Here is a 21,336-nt window from a genome sequence, read left to right as displayed (position 1 = left end):
ACAGAGGACTGCTTGTGTGTTTGGAGCAGCCCCTGCTGAGCACAAGAGGAACTGCAGCAGCTGTTTTACAGACTGCTTCGTCTCCCAGTGAGGGATCAGACTCAGGTGATAGTTAGATCTTACTTTTCATAAAGCACTGCTCCAGTATCGTGTTAGAGGATCACAATGAGGAGGTGTTTGGACTTCAGCCCTGCTTGGTTTATGACAGAGAGGAAAAGGCAGCAGGATGTGTTGTCAGAGTAAACGCTGTGCAGCAGATGTGCATGTGTCCCCTGTGTGTCTGCAGTGTGACTGATGTGTCTCTATTAATGACTGCTTAATCGTGTGTTATCCTGCAAAAGAGGGATTGCTGATGGCACTGTGTGTGTGTGTGTACATGAGTTGGGCTTGCTAAGACAGAAAGGATAAAATACTGATATGCGATTGTTGGAGTTGTGTGCATGAAAGTCTAAAAATATAAATGTAGTGATGAGAACTTCTGGATGTCTTCAAACGACACTCAGGACTTTGAAAACTGCAGAAAGGGATGAAATGATCTGACTGCATGTCTCGCAGAGGTGAGAGTGCTAATCCAGTCATTCATGCAACTTTTCTTCTTTCTCTCTCAGGGAATTAAGTTAGCGTAGCGCCACGCTAAGCATCACTCTGAGTTAAATCACATTGAAACTTTTTACAAGGAGAAACAATAAATACCTCACTGTCAGGACACAGAGCTGCTTTCTGCTCTTAGAAGTCACCTGCTTTGTCATGTTTTTAGTTCACCGATCAGCATGTCGTTTTAAAAGAGGCATTGTCAGTTATCTTAAGAATCAACCCTCTCTTCTAAGCTCACATACAAAGTTTCTACCAATAACAATCAGACTATAATGTTCAGCACCATTAAATACAAATAACAATAATAATAAAATAAATGAATAAATAAGTAATTCTTTACTCTTTATAATCTTATCAATCCTTCCACTTCACTCTTCTTGTATTTGGAATACATAAGTAGATGTTCACTAACCTTCATACATCCAACCCTCCCGCACAAACATTAATCCTCACAAGACACACTTTTTGTTTATTATTTTTACACATGTTTATATATGTATATATGTATAAGTATTATTATTACCTTTTTATTTTTATTTTTTAAATTTTTTTTAGTTTTTAATATTAACCCCTGAAATTAATAAATAAGAAACTGTCACTCAGCCTTATCTGTTTCATTATCGTTATTGATAATATATATATATATATATATATATATATATATATATATATATATATATATATATGTATATGTATATAAGGAAATATATGTATTTACTTTCTTATTATTATTATTATTTTTTGTCATTATTTCTTCTTTTTTTCCCTCTTTCATTTTTTACTTTTTTAGGTTATTCCTGCTCTATTTGTTTATAAACTTATTGATTGATTGATTTATTTTTAATTTTTTTTATTTATTTTTTTATTTATTTTCGGCTTTGTTGTTTTGCTTTGTCTTGGTTTTCCTCTTATTAGTATTATTATAATAATTAGCATTAGTATAATTATTATTATCACTTCTTTGTCTGTTTTTTTTTATGTTTCCCATATTCCTGCCTTGTTTACTTGTTATTCTGTCTACTATCACTTGGTCACCCTTTTCTTGTAAAGCACATTTCTTGCACAATGAAAATAAATAAATAAATAAATAAATAGATAAATAAATAAATAAATAAATAAATAAATAAATAAATAAATAAATAAATAAATAAATCTCAAGAATCAAAAATCTAGAATCAATAAAGCTTTATTGCCAAGTGAGCTCGCACAAGGAATTTGACGTGGTGATTGGAAAACCAGTACTTGACAACAAGACAGTAAGGACAATAAATATCAATACAATAAAAAAACCTAAAAACTGATCTAAGTATTCTAGATAAAAATAAAAATACAATCTGTACAAAGAAAAGTATAGAAGACCTTTTAAAGAAGTTAATAAGTTAAGTGGAGAACACATTACGAGAGGAACAGGCAGAGTTTGGGACCAATTCCTCTCTTCTGACAAAAGTATATTGTATTTATATACTTTATTATTATTTTATTCTATTATTTTATTTTATGCTATTTTTATTTGATCTATATTTTATTTTTATTTGAACTTTATTCTATTTTATTTGATCTTTGTTTTATTTGATTTTATTTGTATTTATATCTTATTGTATTCTTTCTTCTATTAACATCTAACTTTCTCACATACTGTTTATAAGAGCTCTGTAATAACCAAATTTCCCTCCGTGGGATAAATAAAGTATTTCTGATTCTGACTCTGAGAGTCAGTAAAGGCCCAATTATCTCATGTTTCTAGAGATTATGTTGCCAGATTATCACGTGGTGCAAAGTGAAGAGTGAAGACCTCCCTGACTAGAAATCTCATACACTACTCACAAAAAGTTAGACATATCAGACTTCTGGTAGAAATTAATGAAAAATGTAAAAAGTTCATGCTACAGTGGAACTCATGACCAAGTAAAATCAGAGAGGGTTGGGGTGCCTTTGGCCTAGCGGTCTAAGTGTGCCCCATATACAAAGGCCATCGCCCTCCTTGCAGAGGTCTCAGGTTCGATTCCAGCCTCGACCACCTACTGCATGCCCCCCCCTACTCTCGACTCCCTACATGTCCTGTCTCAAACTAATGAAAGAAAGAGAAATCAAGTGAATAACAGATGTGTGTGATGTTATTGTGGACGGAGGGCGGAATAAAAACACTGAGGTTAATCTACCAATCAGACACGTTCAGCATTGCAGGCCCTGCCCCCCGAAAGTCCTGGGACCTTTGAGAAGTACTACCCCCCAAGCAGGGGCTTTTCAGGGGAGAGATTATCTACCCCTGAACTAAATGTAGACCCTGGGTCCAAAAGCACATAGTTCAGGGGTGAAGTTCCTCGACCTCAAAAAGGTTGAAAAAACCACACACGCACATTTACACATACCCTTCATGTAACTCATGACCAGATTCACTTTAATTCATGTAATTATTCAATTAATGAACTTGAGCATGTCTGTCTGGGGATGAGAGCTGGTGATTTACAAAGCAGGCTTTAATCCCATAGCCCTCCCATATGGATACACACACATTCACACTGATCGCAGAGAAGATGAGACGCAACACGCTGCAGTGCAAACACAGTTAATGATAGCAATCTGATTACACCTTCCAAGAGGCTCCAGACCTTCGGATCTGGCTCTGTGCTATTAGAGCTGAGTTAATGGGTGGGTGAGGAAATGAATGGCTGCCTAAGTGAATGGATGTGTAATTAAAGAATGGGCGATACAGTCAATGTAATTAGCTTGTTTATGTGCGCTACAATGGATATAGGCAGGCGTTAAGGCGCCGCAGAGGGCCAGACAGAAGAGATAGAAGCGGGAGGAGGAGGTGGTGGGAGAGGGTGAGTGAGGAATGAATGAGAGAGAGAGAGCAAACTCCTTATTCAGGCCTTTTCTGCTCACCCGTCACATCAAGGCTCCAAATCAATCCCGCAAATTGGTTTGTTCCTCAACAAGGTTACCAAATGACGGAGGGATGAAGGGAAGGAGAGGCGGAATATGAGATAGAGAGGGAATATGTGCGAGCTGTAACGAGAGCGAGATATAGAGGGAGGGGGGTGTCCCGCTGTTGACGTATTGTCTAATGCAGAGCTTGTGTGTGTGTGTGTGCGTGTGTGTGTGAGTGTGTGTGTGTGCTGAAGGCCAATGGCGGGGCCGTTAAACTATATCGAAGGTGAAGGATCCACCTGATTGTTGTTTGTTACAGGTAAACCCAAGCTGCTGAGTTATGGCATCCCACCTCTGGAAGCACTTTATCTATGTTGCAAACGTGCACATGCTGGAATGAATTTGCCACCATGTGTGTCCGTGTGTGTGTGTGTGTGTTTGGTTCCTTAATGCAGCCACAGATGCTTCTGTAACCCTGTCACGATGAAATGTGGGCCCCATTTCCTCCCATTCCCAGCTGAGCCAGTGGAATTGGCGAGTAAATAAATAAATAATAGAGGAGATAAAAAATGGCAGACGCTCCAAATGTGTTATTCTTCTCCTCTGACCCCGTGTGTGTGTGTGTGTGTGTCTCTGTCTCTTTCAGGAGCACTTCACGCCGGAGTGTAAGTTTAAGGAGTGTGTGTTCGAGAACTACTACGTCACCTACTCATCCATCCTGTACAGACAGACCCAGTCGGGACGGGCGTGGTACATCGGTATCAACCGGGACGGACAGGTCATGAAGGGGAACCGTGTCAAGAAGACGAAGGGAGCCGCGCATTTCCTCCCCAAACTCATCGAAGGTACGACAAACTTACCGTGTACAAGCTGTTGGACCTGTGAGTTATGCAGGATGCCAGAAGCTTCTTTTGTCACCTTCTTTGGTGTTAATTGCAAAGTGGCCAAACTCTGTTCTGTGTCTCCGGTGTAAAGAAGTGTCAGATCTTATATGTTCTGCTTTAGTTTATCAAAGTTTTGTACTCTGGAGTTAAAGTTCTCTTCTCTTCACCGTGTCAAAATAGTTGGATTTAAAATGTAAAAAACATCAACTAGTAACATAACTTCTGCCAGGAGAGAACAAGTCAACATTGGTGCTCTAAGTGGAGCCTGTGGTGCAAAGAAGTCATCAGGCCTTCACTGGAGGACTCTACATGCTCCACTTCCATCACACAGCAGAGACAGACACAGACTCAGACAGGAGAGGACAGAGGCTGCAACAGAGAGAAAAATACAGGCTGAGAGGAGTTAGTGGTGATAAACTCAGAGAGGAAATCACATGACAAGTAATCATTCTGACTGTTTCATCATCCAGCTCGTGTCCTCTTTGTGTCCTTTTGGAGCAACTTGTAAGACTTGGACTTTCCTCGTTTATCCAAAACTGTAGAGACCTGCAGGTTGGTGTTGATTTGATGTTACTCTCAGCGAGAGCAGAGAAATGAGCATCATGTAACGCCCACAAAAGGACACAAGCGTCATGTAGTGCGCCACAGGCAATGTTTTATAGGAGCTATTTTAAATCAGCAAGATAAACAGTGTCCTGGTGAAGACAGTAAAGAGTTCTGGCAGCTGGTAAGAAGTCCGGGTACGCCAGAGTTAATTTTAAAGGTGCAGGACTTTGTACCAGAGTGTTCAGAGCAATTCACATCAGAGATTTGATGGACTGCTTTAAGTTCAGTTTCATTGTGATATATAAAAAAATGACATTAATTGAAGCATTAAAGCTTAGATGTGATTATGAATATAGGAATGTGCGGTGTTCTATCATCAATCAATCAATCAATCAATCTTTATTTGTATAGCGCCAAATCACAACAAACGTTATCTCAAGACCTTTTACAAACAGAGCAGGTCTAGACCACTCTATGTCAAATTATGAACAGAGACCCAACACCAAGACAGGATAAGACTCAGTCTGACCCCACCTTAATCCACCATGAGCATTGCACCTCACAGTATTTAGCTAGTTACAGTGGAGAGGACAAACTTCCTTTAACAGGCAGAAACCTTGAGCAGGACCAGACTCATGTTAGACAGTCATCTGCTGAGACTGAGTTGGGTCTGGAAAGAGGGATACAGGAGAATAAGAGAGAGAGGGAGCGGTGATAGTGATGAGACAAGTAGTAGTAGCTGTTGCCACTGGAGTCCAGCACGTCCACATCAGATGCAGTCTGGTACGTCCACAGCAGCAGGTAGCACCTCACAGAAGGTTCCTGGTTTGAATCCCTGGCTGGGCAGGTGGGGAGTTTTCATGCTCACCAGGTTCAATGGTTCAATGGTCACTCTAAATTGCCCGTAGGTGTGAGTGTGCGCGTGAATGCTTGTCTGCCTCTCCATGTTAGCCCTGTGATAGGTTGCCGACCTGTCCAGGGTGTACCCTGCCTTCCAACCCGAAGTCGGCTGGGATAGGCTCCAGCCCCCCGTGACCCCGCACGGGATAAGTGGTCAAGATAATGAATTGATTTCTATTCTAATGTATCAGAAAATAGGGTTGTCACAACACCAGAGTTTGAGACTTTAACATGATACTTGTGACAACAATATCAGTGCCTGTTTGGATACATGGGCAACAAAAATATAAGTCCTAAGCACCCAAAATTGGGAACTTTGTTGTTACTTTATTTGAAATACGGTTAACTATTAAAAAAGGCATGAAGAGCAGGATTCCACAAAAATTCAGCCTAGCGTTAGTTAAGACAGGCCACAGAGTCATCAGCAGCTCTAAACCACCAGCCCAGATCAGATGACAGCTCATCTACGCATCCAATCGGCAAACTGCTACCCCTCTAAACCGCTTTGCATCCCTCCTCCACCCCAGCTCCTCTTCTTTTCTGTTGTGTCTGTATTTACCAGTGTCATATGTGTTGTCATTGCTGCTGCTGCTCTCCTTGCCTTGGCTTTTCATGTTTGCACATGAAAGAGAAAGAAAGTGCTCTCCCCACCTCAGGCTTTGGCATTCCACGTAGGCACATGGAAGGGCAGGGAGCTCCCAGAACAGAGCCATACCGCCAAATATAACTTTTAAAATCCCCCTTTTAAAAATATTCCATGTATCTGCACAGACCCCGGCCTCTGTCTGTATTTTATTTCCTCATCATGTTGCTGTGTGTGTGTTTCATGTCTGTGTGTCAGACTTTGTGCAGAGGTGCAGATAGAGCGGGACTAAAAGCAAATGCACAGGTGACATCACTGTCTCTCCTGTGCTCTCTGTCTGCCTGTCTCCAACAGACAAACAGGCATCTTGTGTATCCTAATGACCTTACATAACGTCAGTATTTGTCGACCCGTGAGTCTGAGCGGTCTGTCTGTGTCAATGCTGCAGAGAGCTGCAGGAGAGCACAGCAGACACACACACAGCAGGCAGTACGAAGAGCAGCTGCATACAAACAATTCCTGCATGTTTGTACGGACATGTGGATGTGTGTATTAGTTCTTTCAAACTTAACAATGTAAAACAATTCTTTTTTTTTTTTTTAAAGTAATGTCTCATTTCGTTCTTTTACTGCTTTGTGACAGAGAGAAGAGCAGAGACACACAGTTGGCAGTATGAAGAGCATGGCTTTGTTTTCACCAGCAGTGCTCGCTCTCTAACTTCCCCCTTGCTGCTTTGTGTCTTAAGCCTGGCATAACTAGACCCATCAATAAGCTTGTAGTCATTTTTGCTGGCATGTAGGTTTGGAGCTAATCTCACCCTAAACTTATTCCAGCCAATTTACGATACACCTGACCAATCACAGACAAATACAAGGCGTATTCTAAAGATGACGGAACAGCAGCACCACTTCAGCCTTTGGCAGCTTCTGCCGCAATCCACTAAAACAAGAACAAACAACAGCACTTACAGTGTTAACTATATCTTGTTGCACTGTCAATTCTGCCAATCAGCGCTACGTCACATACTGCATTGCCTTGATTGTATGTAGGTCTGCCAGATTGCATCTTCGGCATGTGGCATTTGCTCATGCTTGCTGGAATAAGGAAATTAATAAATGGATCAGGGCGACAAAAGGCTATTCTCTGTTGCTCACAGTAGCCTTGGGGGATTGGGCCCAGCAGTGACGTCTACATGCATAGAGGGCTTAAGGATTGCAGGAATTTAAGGGAAATAAAAATGTTGCTGAGTTGATATTTTTTGCACAGTCCTAGTAAGAAGTAGGAGGTATCAAAAAAGCATGCACAGCATTCGTTAATTGAAGAATTCCTCTCTTACTGTTGCAGACATTATAAGGTAAGTTACATACAGTGGGTTAAGTCTTCCTCATTTTGGCTCGTATGAAAAAGCAAGAACAATAAAGCTGCAGTCTGTTTTAACTAACGAAGCAATAAAAACACCAAGTTAAAGCTGCAGTCGTTTTCTGTTGGCCACTAGAGGGCAGTGGAACAAGCTGCAGGCACAACACGGATGCTGTTAGATGCTCATGGACGGATCCAGCACACACAAAAGGATTTTATCAATTACATTCAGTCTTATTTGTTCCCAGGTTGTGGTTTTTTGGATCTCTCAACACTCTTCAGGGTAAAATATGTTCACCTGCACCAGCGTGTTCACCAGGAAGTTGGTGATTGTGCCTGTTTGCTGTTAGCTGATGGACACATAGCGAACAGCTTTCTATTTGATGTAAAAATAAAACTTTATATTATGGATGGTCAACTTCATTGTCTAACAAAAACTGTATTCAGTTTATTTTATAAAAAAAAGAAAACTGGAGTCAGGATTAGCAAAAGCCCCCATGAGATGTTTTTGTGTCACTGCTACAGATGACTCTTTTTAAATATCAATGGCTACGTTTACATGAGACTTTTAATTCAGAATTAAAATTAAATCTTCTTTAAAAAGATTCAAAATGACCATGTGAACACCTAATTCCGAATGAAAATTACCATTCTGAATTAAACTTAAATCTGAAGTAAGTGTCTGGTTTATTCTGATTTTAAATCCGAATTGAATAATTCCTCGATCATGTATACGTTCATTCCGCTTTAAATTAATTCCGGTCATTCTGCGCATGTTCGTTCCCTTGTCCTGCCGCGATGACACACATATTCCCGACTGGCGGGCACATATTCCAAGCTGATGTATCAATCAATCAATCAATCAATCAATCAATCTTTATTTGTATAGCGCCAAATCACAACAAACGTTATCTCAAGACTCTTTTACAAACATAGGAGGTCTAGACCACTCTATGTCAATATATATCTAATCTATCAGCATATATATATCTAAAAAAGAAATGTTCATCAGAGATGACAGCTTGGCCATAATTCTCCTGTCAGACACCACCACCACATGGTCCAGGACTGAGCTGGCCTTCTTCACCAGTTAGTTCAGTCTTGCTCTCCTGTATCCTGTCCGCCCACAGCAGGTTCGTGTCCGGTGTTAGCTCTGTTAGCATGATGCTACTCTGCCAGTATTCCCTCTGGTGCTGGGTTAGCTCGTCCACCTTATCTTAGATAGATCTTACATTCCCCATAACGGTGGGTGGAAGGACAGGTCCATGTCGTCTTTTCTTAGCTTGCACCTCAGTACCAGCACGTCATCCTTGCCTCCTTCTCCTCAGCTCGCAGGGAACACCGGGCCCAGCATCGTTTAGCATCAACATGCTACGGGAAGCTAACAGCTGATCTCGCATGTAAACAATGTTACCATGGATACACGCAGAATCTCCGGACACAGACAGGAACAAAAAGAGTAAAAACACCCCTGCAAACGAGCCAGTTTGTTGTCTATGGCTAACAAATGAGTCATTTAAAGTCATGACAGGCTGCAAATACAAAGAGAACTAAACAGATATGAAAAAAAAGGTTGAAAAAAGAACAAAGAAGAGAGAGCTGCTGCAACAAGCAGCCACCCGAGCGGCGCATGCGCATTGAAGTGATTGAAATACATACATACATATATATATATATATATATATATATAGAGAGAGAGAGAGAGAGAGAGAGAGAGAGAGAGAGAGAGAGAGAGAGAGAGAGAGAGAGAGAGCAGCCGTTTCACTAACTGTTGGCTTTGATTCGCCAAAGTCCGGTCTTCCGCCTCCCTTCTCCAGTCCTCTATCTCTCTTCTCCTCCTCAGCTGACGAAAGTGAAGCAGTATGTTTGTGTCCAGCTGCTTATATAAAACTATAATCAAAATCAAAGCGAAATTTGAACTTATTGTGTGGTCTTCCATGTTGTAACCGAAAATAAAAGAAGCAGGAACTGGAGTCTGTTTTTTTCCGGTAGGCGTAAATATGTCACGCCCGCCCCTGTCCAATCAGAACCCTTCCCAACCACCTGACCTTAAGTGGAATTACATAAAGACGATTTAAACCTGTTTTCCATGTAAACCTCAATTCAGAGTTACTATTTCCATGTAACCTCAAAGGAGAATACTTTAATTCTGAATTAAAAAACATCATGTAACCGTGGCCATTGTCTCTATCAGTCTTAACCATTCTGCCTTCTTCCTCCCCAGTGGCCATGTACAGGGAGCCCTCTCTACACGACGTTGCCGAGCAGAGCCCGCCCAGGAAAACGCCCAAGACCTCCAGTGACTCGCCTGTGCACCAGAACGGCAAGAAGGACCCTCAATCCAAAACCAAAACCTCCACCTCCTAGCGCTCACAGACAGGGGTGGCAGGAGGGCTGGAGGACACAGGGGCACTGGGCACCAGCGGACACCTGAACAGGGGTTTGTTAGGGCTACACCCACACCTGCTGCCTGCAACACTGACCCCACCAGAACTCTGCAAACCACAATGCACTGCTGTAAAGTTAGAAAAGAGGAGCAGAACTGGGCCGAGGGAAGCCCCCTTTTACCTTCACGGACCTCCATCCACACCAGCCCTCCACTTATTAAATAACCTCTGTGATTATCGACGCCTGGGGTATAAAAGCAATAACTCCATGATGAGGCAAACAGTCACATAGCATCATGTTGCATGTCACCACAGTGTGTCTAACTGTTTGGAAGGAGATCCATCATACACACCGTCATCAGCGACATCCTTCAAGTGGACTAAACGTCTGAGAAAAGTCTTCCTGGTTTCACCACAATGAGATCTGTCCCTCTGCAGCACATACTTATGACTGGGTTGTGTTTCTATTTTCCCACAGGGTTACATGCTAACGCAAAACCTGCAGAAACCTTTTGGACTTTTGTTCCTGCTCAGTCCACATCTTCTGTGTGTGTATCAGCGACTTTGTGAGAAGGCATGGATACTTGTCGGTCCCGCTTGTGTGTTTGCGAGCGTGTGTGTGTGTTCTCTTCTTATTCTTCTTGCATTCACCTTTTACGCGATTTGATTAGTTTGTGACATGGACTCAATTTTCCACTTGGTGGCACAAAAAAAAAAAAACCTCCCGTCCTCTCCGGCTCTGTTAATGGAGTCCGGGGCTGATCAGAATCTTTCGACCCTTAAACGAGGGGCCAAGAGCTCCCTCAGCACACTGCACACACACACACACACACACACACACTCACTGCTATGCTGACATTTAAACACACTCAGAGGTGTGCAGTGTGCACACATTCTACTTCAGCATCCTGATATTCATAAGCTACCACTACAGAAAACGATCTCATAAATTAACACACTTAACGTCGTATAATGCACTGAAACGCACACACTAACAGACGCACACTCACAAATGCAGCAGACATGCTGATGTGGTGGTGATGGTGCGTGCAGGTTCTGGGAGACAATGGAGATGTCATCAGTGAGATGAGGTACTGATGAAGCCTGACTGCGTAGCTTGTGATTGCACTGCAATAGCTTTTTCACTGTGGCTAGCCATGCATCGCACAAAACCCAAGCCCACAAAGTAGCAGTGGACCCTCTGCCACTCCACGTGATATGCCGGTCTAAAAATGCATTAAAGAGTTTATATTTGACTAATGCATCCACATCATGCTACCACCGTGATGATACGTTTTAAAACACCATGTTTCATATGATAACAGACTCTGCAGATCCCGTGTAACGCCAACACTGTCCCCTTACCAGAAACACTCTGCACACTATGCTAATACATGTTACGACTGAAGGGGCGCTACACCCGTTTTATGTGTTGAAGTCAGTATATAAATCATAGGAAGTGCTATTCATCGTGGGAAAACAGTGTTGCTTAGTTTGATAAATTACTAACTGTTAAAGCTGGGGTTGGTAGCCACGGAAAACTAGCATGAATTTGAATGTAGCATTTCCTCAGGATAAAAAACACAATGTGAGACTAAAACAAACAATTATTAGAAAAAGAGACAAACAAACAACAAGGAAAACACAGCATCAGGAGTTGAAACCTATTCAAGGCGAGAAGACTCAAATGCTAAAATATGAAAGTGTGTTTTGAGGCAGGTCCTAAGAGAGTCAATAGAGGGGGCAACCCTGATTGAGGAGGGGAGGCTGTTCCAAAGACGCAGGGCCTTTACACTAAAAGTGTGGTCGCCCTTCAGTTTAAATTGTGACCGGGGAACTGCCAGGAGACCCGTGTTAGAGGACCTCAGAGACCTGGAGGTTTTGCAAGGGCTCAGGAGGTCAGTTATACGGGGAGGGGTCAGACAATTCAGAGCTTTAAAAACAAAAAGCAAAACCTTAAAATCAATTCTGAAGCAGATTGGAAGCCAGTGGAGGGAAGCCAAGATGGGGCTGATGTGATCCCTCTTCCTGGAACCAGTCAGACGCCTGGCTGCAGCGTTTGGACCAACTGCAGGCGGCACAATGCCGACTGATTGATTCCAGAATACCACCTTCAAACATCAAAATTAGATTGGGTCATCACTAAAAAACAAACAGATAAATATATACAGCCAAGCTTTGGAACATCTTTAGTACGCTGTTTTCCCAGGATGTAGCGCAGTTCAGAAACAGCTAACTGATTCAAAACATTAAAATAACAGAAGAGCTGTAATAAAGACAGAAGTGTGAACACCCACACAAACACAAGAAATGATAAGAGAGTATTATAGAAGGAAAAAAATATAAAGAGATAAAGTTGTACATTTATTATTAGAAAGACTTTATTATCATAACTTTGCAATAAGTTTATTATTAATAATTATTATATTTTTTTAAATACGTTGATCTGATGAATTTATGAGTTTATTCCCCTAAATTCTTATTTTACTTATTTATTTTTAAAAGACTTTGATCTCATGAATTTGCTTTTTTTTAACATCTTTATTCTCATAAAATTATTATTTTTTTGTTCTAGTAATATAACAGCTTTTTCTTTTGTAATATTACAACTTAATTCTCAAAATCTCACTTTTTTTCATCCCTTAAAGCTGCCCTAATCTTCTGTCTTTAGAGATACTTCTCAGTCCTTTGGAGATAAAAAAAAAAAAAAAGTCCAGGTAATTTTAAACTGGGAGGTGCATTAGGAAGTAGTAATTCAATTGACATGTGACTATGCATTTTCTAGCGTAGCATAACTGTGTTCAGGTTTCTTGTGTGTCATGGTAGCAGTAAGAAGTGTCAGCTGAGCTAAAGCCCAAAGATTTGTGTTTTTATCTTTTAAATAATCGTCTTCAGCCCAAACCAACGCAGACTCCAGTGACATCAGTTCAGATTAAAAGACTTCTACAAGCATTTCGTTTGTAAAAGACATTTTGATGTGAAGTTTGTGACATTTAGAGGTTTAAAAAAAAGAAAATTTCAAGCCCAAAGCTGAAGTCTGAGCTTGAAAGTGAAAGATGTGCAGGTTTTCCCAGGCTAGAAATGTATGAGGAAAGGTGGCATCACGTTGCATGATGGATAATGTAGGCTCCAGTGTTTGATGATCTTAAAGTCAGGACTTATCAGCTTCTGCTGCTTATATCTTTACGATTCTTTTGTATGTCTGTCTCTTTCAAGTCCCCCTACCTAATCAAAGTATTAAATAACTGGAGTGACCCTTTAACTCTTTAAATACACATTGATCTGTCAAGTGAGCATCTGTTCATGACACAAATACCCAATGCTTCACATGAATCACTTGATCTCTGCAGGAGGTTATGATGCAAAGGAATTCAAGCGTTTTATTACTTTGAATTTTACACGTGTTTAACTGTTCTGAAAGTTTGAGATTCCTGTGACTGTGGGAAGAAAAATGAGAAACCAAAGTCCTGATGGCTCCGGTGCAGAAGAAGGATGATGATTCTGAAAAAGAGATGAAAAGATAAATGTGTTATATTTACTTTAATCAGGTTTTCTTTGTTGTTTATCCAATAGACGGTCCCGGTAAAGAAACAGATTCTTTCTTAACACTTCACCGTTCTCGCCTGGGAATCTTGTTTTGTGTGTTTCCATTTGTTCTCACAGTTCAACATGAAAAGCAATCATTTTTCATATCAAACTTCCTTGGTACAGTGTGCCAGGCAGGGTAATTGTTTCTGCCTAATGTTTATGTATTGTTGGAAGCGAGGGAGTCTCGAGTGTTCAGAAAGCGGAGGAGAGGCTAGATTGATGATCAGGCCTTAGAGAGGGGACTGCATGGAAGAAAAGGAAACAGAACGAGAGAGAAAGAGGAAAAGAGAGTTTTTTTGGGAGAAATAATTTGCACTGATGAGCAGAACAAAAATAGTTTTAAGAGGGAATTATGCTAATGTGGCCAGCGTTCCCCTGAACACAGTTGTGCGCTCACACATTTACACACACTTCTCACTTTATGCATAATCCCCTGCTCCTGTGTTACCTGTGGTTGTAAATAATAATAGCTGATAACCCTCGCAGAATAGAGGGGAGCTGCTGAGCAAAGTAATCTGCTACCTGAGAGAACCCGGAGCAGGTGAGCGGAATAAAAATGTAGTTTGAGAGGAGAAGAAAGAATAAAGAGAGATAATACAACAAATACACCGAGGGATGGAGGGAAAAGAACGTTGAAGTCATTCAGCTCAGAGGATTAAAAGTTAACTGTCTAATTTTAACACAGACTGCAGTAAAACATCATCAATGAAGACCTTAGTTAAACCATACAGTAGACCCTCAGGTTGAGGTGTATTTCGACCAAGAGTTCTGGGGTCTTTTAGTCCCCAGAACTATTTTACCCGGAACTAAAAGGTTCCTGTGCCCCCATTGTTGTCTGCGTTTCGACCGCGGTCTGAAGTCCCGGCACTTCACCACCGGACCAGTAGAGGGCAGTAAAACAAAGCCGAATGCCATGCATCACAGATGACACCATAGAAGCAGACGGACAGGCAGGGATCATTATGAGCAACACAACAGTTAGCCTGTTAGCATGAAGAGACTCAGCTGGTGCTGTTTTAGATGGTGCTATATTTCATCACAGATGGATTCACTGAATCAACACGTGAGAGGAGATAAGCGCGAGTAGCAAAGACGCTTCAACACGGCTTTAAAATCCTTTTGAACTCAAAAAGCCGTGATCGCAGAGATCGGACGGTGTTCTGGTTTAAACAGCGACCCTGTTAACTGGAGACTTTCAGCCGGATGCATCCCTCATAAACGTCTTTAGACGATCATTAAATATCTGATGAGGATATTTTGAAATCTTAATAAAAACTAAACTAGTTTGCATTCCCAGGAACTCCCTCTGTGTTTCAACAGCTGTGTAAACTCCACAAACACTGACACGTTCAGCTGAAGGTCTCCAGTTTACAGGGTCACTTTTAAAACCGTAACACCGGGAGAGACGCAACCACGGTGGGCTGAGAGAAGACTACTGTTACAAGCTGCTAAATCAAGAGAATCACAGCTTCTTCTTTTGAAAAGTACACACACATACAAAAAAGATAGAACAAATAAAAACTAATGAAAGAAAGAGAAATCAAGAGAATCACAGATGTGTGTGATGTTATTGTGGACGGCGGGCGGAATAAAAACACTGCGGTTAACCTACAAATCAGACCTGCCCCCCGAAAGCCCTGGGACCTTTGAAAAGTACTACCCCCCTAGCAGGGGCCTTTTAGGGGGAAGATTATCTACCCCTGAACTAAATTTAGACCCAGGGTCCACCGGTCGAAGCGCACGTTGTTCCAGGGTAAAGTTCCTCCGGTCGAAAAACGCCTTTGGAGAGACTAACCTGTCCCCCCTCTGGATCGCTAAATCCAGACCACTATGTTAAAGCAGTATTCACAAAGTAATTATAGCATTTAATGCTCTTAAGAGGAGGGATATGTAACAAACAGACGGTCTGAAGGGCTAAGGAGTATTTTCTTATGTTATGTCATGTTTGTTGTTTTTAGATACATTGAAAAAGGAGAGTGAAGGGCTAAAATTGTACTTCAAGCTTCCAGGGGTGTAACGGTATTGTGAATTTCACAATATCCCGCTAACAAAATCATCTCGACACCGCTGTCGATCTGTGACAGCATAAAGATGAAAAGTCTGCCGTGCAAAAAGTGTAGTTCTGTTTCAGAGCAGACGGAAGTGGGAACTACAAAGACCATCATCCCAGGCGTTCCTGACATGCTGCCTCATTTCTTGTAAATCGCATGTCAGAGCTTGGAACGATGTTGGGTCCGAGCTGACTGTGCTCCAGTTACGAGCTGAAGCAACTCTTTAAAGTTGTTTAGCTGTTAGCTTTTGTTGTTGTTAGCATTGTTAGCCAATTCCAGGCGATGACAACGCACTAGTCTGTGCACAAAAGCAACATGACAGCATGTCAACCGGTAGAACTTGCACAGTACTATTGGTGTGATAGATTTGATTTCACAGAACAAGACTACATTTCCGATAAACACATTTCAAACTTCAGTCAATCTTTATTTGTATACTTTTCCAATCAGAGCAGGTCTAGACCACTCTATGTCAAATTATGAACAGAGACCCAACACCAAGACAGGACAAGACTCAGTCTGACCACACCTTAATCCACCATGAGCATTGCACCTCTCAGTATTTAGCTAGTTACAGCAGAGAGGACAAACTTCCTTTAACAGGCAGAAACCTCAGGCAGAACCAGACTCATGTTAGGCAGCCATCTGCCTCGACCGAGTCGGGTCTGGAAAGAGGGATAGAGGAGAATAAGAGAGAGAGGGAGTAGTGACACATCCGACAGGCATCTTGGAATTTCCATCTTCCAAGATCAAATAAAGTCCCCTCTAGTGCAGTGAAAACAGAGAGATGACTTTAAAATTGTGGATGCTTCAGGGTCATTTAAGTCTGACGTGTTGAAGCAGATTCAGTTTCCTGGTCTCGAGAAATGAGAGAGTAGAAAATGTGATGGACGAACGAAAGAACAATATGCAGAAAGTGCCAGACTGTGATGACCTACACGTCTGGGAGTGTGAGTAATATGAGAAGCTGCTTGGCAAAGATTTTTGAGAAGATGTGAGGGAAAGAAATCCACCCGGGCCTCACCTCCTCGAGAGATCAAGAAGTATCCCTGAGAGTGTACTTCACAATCTACTCAGAGCTATAGAATGGCATTCTTTTCCAAATCTGTTTTTTAAAATACCATCATAAGTTTCTCCCAGCAGACCTGTTATTATGATTTTATTGTATTGTGACATTTTGATACCATTACATCCCTATAAGCTTCTAATACCACCTATAAGATGTTGACAGATGTAGGTTTGTTGTACTGTATAGAGATAGAGAGAAGTGATTTGTCAGTTACGCACACAGTGTCACTACAGAGACACTCTACCAGTCCAGTGTTTGATGAGGTGTAGCCTGCTGCTGCTCCAACTGTGAGACAGGCTCTCTAAAGAACACGCCGGCCTCAAGTTATTCGCACAACCTCCACCGCTCGACTGTTTGTACAGTTTTTTCTTTCATCCCAAGACTGTAGCAATGTTAGCTGTTAGCTAGCTAGCAGCAGCCCATGCTAGTTTTTGATATCAGAGGTCATTCCTCAGTCTCTCTTAGCTTTCTAACGGCTCATTTATAAAGTCACGCAAGAATAAAGTAGAGTTGTTTGTTGATAAGGTAGAAACTTTTCTAACTTGTGTGATTGCTTTCACTTTGAACAGTTTGGGACTTTGTCACAAGGCTGTGCTCACAACCTTAATCTCATCAGCGCTTACTGTAGCTAGGTTGCCAAACTTGTCCTGCAGTATTGTTAAGTCTATTCTTAAAGGCTTTATTCAATAGCAAAACATAAAAACACCTTACAGAAATTGACAGAATTTGCACTTCATCAACTCATGTCTCACTCAGCGGTAAGAAAAAACCAAAACATTCTCATAGTGAAAGTTAAAAACACAAACAAACATGAAATGTACGCTCTGCAGGAGGCGGGCAGAACGGCAGGACGGGATTTGATTGATTTCATCATTTGGCTCCTGATGGCAGGGATTGGTTGGTGTTTTCCCAGGTTTACTCCGGCTGTAGATAGCAGCTTTTTTTACCTCTTTTTTAAGAACACATTATGTATTGATCACCATCAGGACATAAAGATCATTTTAACCAGTATGACAAAAAGTGGATCTAAATCTGACTACCAACCCCAGCTTTAATGTAGCGGATAAATTGTCAAACAGAGCAGATATTGTCTCAATAACATTTTGAGAGATAAGAGTGGCAAGGGTGTCAGCGCCGGTTGCAGGTGCCTCGTGCAGAGGAGTTTCTTGGCTAGCTTCTTTGCTAGTTAGCACGCTCTTCCTCATGTTTTGCTCCTCGGCAGACTTATAATTCCTGGATTTGGCTGCCTTGATGTTGGGCATACTGTCAGGTTGTTATAAGGTAGACTTACGAGGCTTTCATTTTGGTAAAAGTAAGAGAATAAACTCAATTTGGCTAGGCGACAAACGTCTGCTGAGGGTGACTGCATCACGTCATCCTCCCATAGAAGACTTTTAAAAAATCTTGTAAGTCCTTATCTTTTGAAACTTCAGTACTTCATTGCATGAGCGTCCCTTTGAGCTTCAAAATAATTGCAGTATTATTTTTATTGATGCGTATCCTTGTGCAGAAGCAAAAAATATATAAAAGCATGTGGGATGTCAGTAAAAAAAAAGAAGTGTGACACAGACTTGATTTGTTTTTTATATTTAGGGCTACATTCTTCTCCTTTCCTGACTTTGATTTAAAGTGACTTCAACACAACAAGGGCAAAAACTGTATATAAAGAAAGCCATCGGATTCTGCGACTCAGACCTCAGTTTACTGGATACTCGTGTTAAATGTGAATCCACTTCTCTGAGTCTCTGAGAGATGCGTCAGTCAACAGTGTGTTCATTTGAGCAGAGGAGGATCCTGATAGAAGACTTCCTTTTGACTGTTATTTAAACACTTATTCTCAATGCATCAAGCAGAACTAAAGATCTGTTTGCATCCATACATTTTTAAGCAGACAAACAGCTCCTTATTTTTTGTTAATAGCTTACTATATTTTTTGTAACGCTGTATCAGAGGTTATCTTTTATACTCAGAGGAGTCATATTCGATGTTATAGGAGTATTTCTGGATGACATATTTGGGTAAGCAGAGGGGGTCAAGAATTTAAAAAAAAAGGAGATGTGAATATCTGTATCCCACTTTGCAGGAAGTTTAAAGTGTAAAATCCAAGTTTGCATGATTGCATGTGTGTGTGCGTTGAGTGTGTGTCTCACAGATTCTCATGTGTGTTTTGCAGTGTTCATACTCTCCCATTTTTCTCTGCTTGTAAAGCCTGGAATCAGCTTCTCTGTTCCAGTCTGTCTGCTTTCGGCCTTCAGGCTTCACTTCAAACGATTCTGTGTGAATTACAGGATGTAAAGATTGCCATTTATCTCGGCAGCAGTCTATCTGAGCACATGTTTGATTAGTGAATCTCTCCACCCCCACAGATTGCAGGATTTACTGTTTATAACCGGCTGATGAATGCCTTTAGATTCAGTTTTAAATGTTAAATGAAAGCCCTTTGTGAGGCTTAGCATCCATCGTCTCTTCGGAGTTAAGAGAGGTGTGTGCGTGAGTGTGTGAGGATAAAGCAGAGGGTTAAATGGTTTATATCTGATTCAACGCCATGCTTCACACATCCCACGCACACACCTCTCTCCCGGGGGACTCCCTTCCCTCCATTTCTCCCTAGTCAGGGCCCTCCCTGCTTACAGAGCGAATTACAACTACAGAGAGGGTCATCCTGGGTTGTGAAGGACTCTGAGAGAGACAGAGAGGGTAGAGCGAGGCATGTGAAGTGTAGCTAACTCGTGCCCTCACAGCCTCCCTTTGAAGTTCCACTTCCTCTCTACAATCCCCCTTTTTTGCAAACACAACTTCCCTTTAACCTGGAGGCAGATCATTGTGCAGCGTATGAGTGTGTGTGGGAACACCGTATACAGCGTGTGTGTTTTATAGATCTCACTCATCAGCTTTGGTCTCTGTGTGTGTATTGTTGTGTAACTGTGATTGAATATCTCTGTATGTCAATTATGTGTATCCGAGAGGAGAATAAAGGCAGAAAGAAAGGGAGAGAGGGAAATAGAGGATAAATCAGAGGCCAAATCAATGAGGAGAAGTCCTTGGGCAGAAAGCAATAAACTCCATTAACAAGGTGCAGCCACATCATCTTGGAGGGTGTGGAAAAAAAGGGATTAATATTGATATAGAAACCAACTGCGTGTTTTATTAGAGCTTTTATTTTTCTAACACTTTGCCCTCTTTGTGAGCCGGGTTGCTGTTTAAGTGTGTGTGTAAGTGTGTGTGTTAGTTTGAGGTGGAGTCCCTTCACCACATCTGCAATGCAGCAGAAAACACAAAAAAGAGAGAGGGAGGAAGGGAGAGGCTCACGTGACAAAAGAGTGACGCTGTCCTCGGACAGATTTTCTCGCTCCCCCCCTTCTTCTTCTTCTTCTTCTTCTTTTTTTAATTTTTTTTTCATAAAAAGTGTTTTTATATTTGAATCCAAGCTGGAGCGCAGAATGTCACACCCTGATTATCAGATTAACTTCCTCTATTAAAAAGCAGGCTGTGTTTTTAAAAAGCCCCACACCCATCAGCTCTCCACACACACATCTGCTCTGCAAACACACACAAACACACACACACACACAGCACCCTGCAGCAAGCCAGTGCAGATGTGGCTAAACAGGGTGACCTTTACGGACAGATCATGGAGGGACTTCACCTCGTGCAAGCTAACGCACAAACTGTGTTTTAGCAGTGACTTAACACTGCACAACATGCTATTGGTTGTATTTACTCTTTTTAAAATGTGGTTTTCTTTAAAAAGCAGGATTTTGGGGTGTTACTCGTGATGACATTATCTGAAGAACTGAGAATTGTAATGCCATTAATGCAACATCAGTGCTCTGTCTGCTTGTGATCTTAGTTCAAGTGTTGATTTTACTGTTTGAATGCATATCTGTAGTGGGCTGTTGAAGAATAGAGCTCACCCTACAAAGAGAGGAAAAATAAGAACGCCAAGATTGTTGGTTCTCACGCCTCTTCCTCCCATTCCCTCCAGCACTCATTCGTCAATCAAAAAACCCAATGATTGACCTCTGACCTCTGATCTCTTATAGGGATTTGAATTGGCTCACCGGCAGCATGTGGACTGCTCATTCACCGTCCGTTTCTCCCCTACGACACACACAAACATGTCTGCAACTTCATGTGTGTGTGTGTGTGATTCTGTGATCTATCCTTGAAGGATTGTTTTCGCTCTTTTTCTGCATGGACGATCTGAGACGTGTGACAAAGTCTTCCAAAAAAGATTTGAAGGAAACCACCATAATCTTTCTTTTCTTCTTCGTCTTCCAAATGCAAAAAGAGTACATCAGTCTTCCAGCTATCAAAGCCACAATGACACTATTTTTGTATACAAATGGGGCAAAAAATATATCTATATATAAATATATATAAATATATCCATGCAAATGTGGTTGGGGTGCAATAACTCCCCCTGTTGCTGGCAAGGTGGAATAACTCTACTACTATATGCCATCCAAACCCATGGATCACCTGGAGACAGGCTGCAAAGGAC

The 21,336-nt window shown here is 41.4% G+C and overlaps 1 protein-coding gene across 1 annotated transcript in view; it reads left to right on the top strand.

Moving 5' to 3' along the window:
- The window catches only part of fgf11a (fibroblast growth factor 11a), a 167,200-nt gene extending 154,762 nt beyond the window's left edge, over window positions 1-12,438 (top strand). The window contains exons 4-5 of the mRNA XM_034676740.1: window positions 4,112-4,310; window positions 9,962-12,438. Coding sequence (XP_034532631.1) covers window positions 4,112-4,310; window positions 9,962-10,104 — 342 coding nt within the window. The 3' untranslated portion in view covers window positions 10,105-12,438. The remainder of the gene's footprint in view (window positions 1-4,111; window positions 4,311-9,961) is intronic.
- Window positions 12,439-21,336: the final 8,898 nt, after the last annotated feature.

This window comes from Notolabrus celidotus, chromosome 23, assembly GCF_009762535.1.
Source record: "Notolabrus celidotus isolate fNotCel1 chromosome 23, fNotCel1.pri, whole genome shotgun sequence".
Taxonomy (NCBI): Eukaryota; Metazoa; Chordata; class Actinopteri; order Labriformes; family Labridae; genus Notolabrus; species Notolabrus celidotus.
The sequence above is the reverse complement of the archived record's forward strand: the minus strand, read 5'-3'. Positions and strand labels throughout refer to the sequence as shown.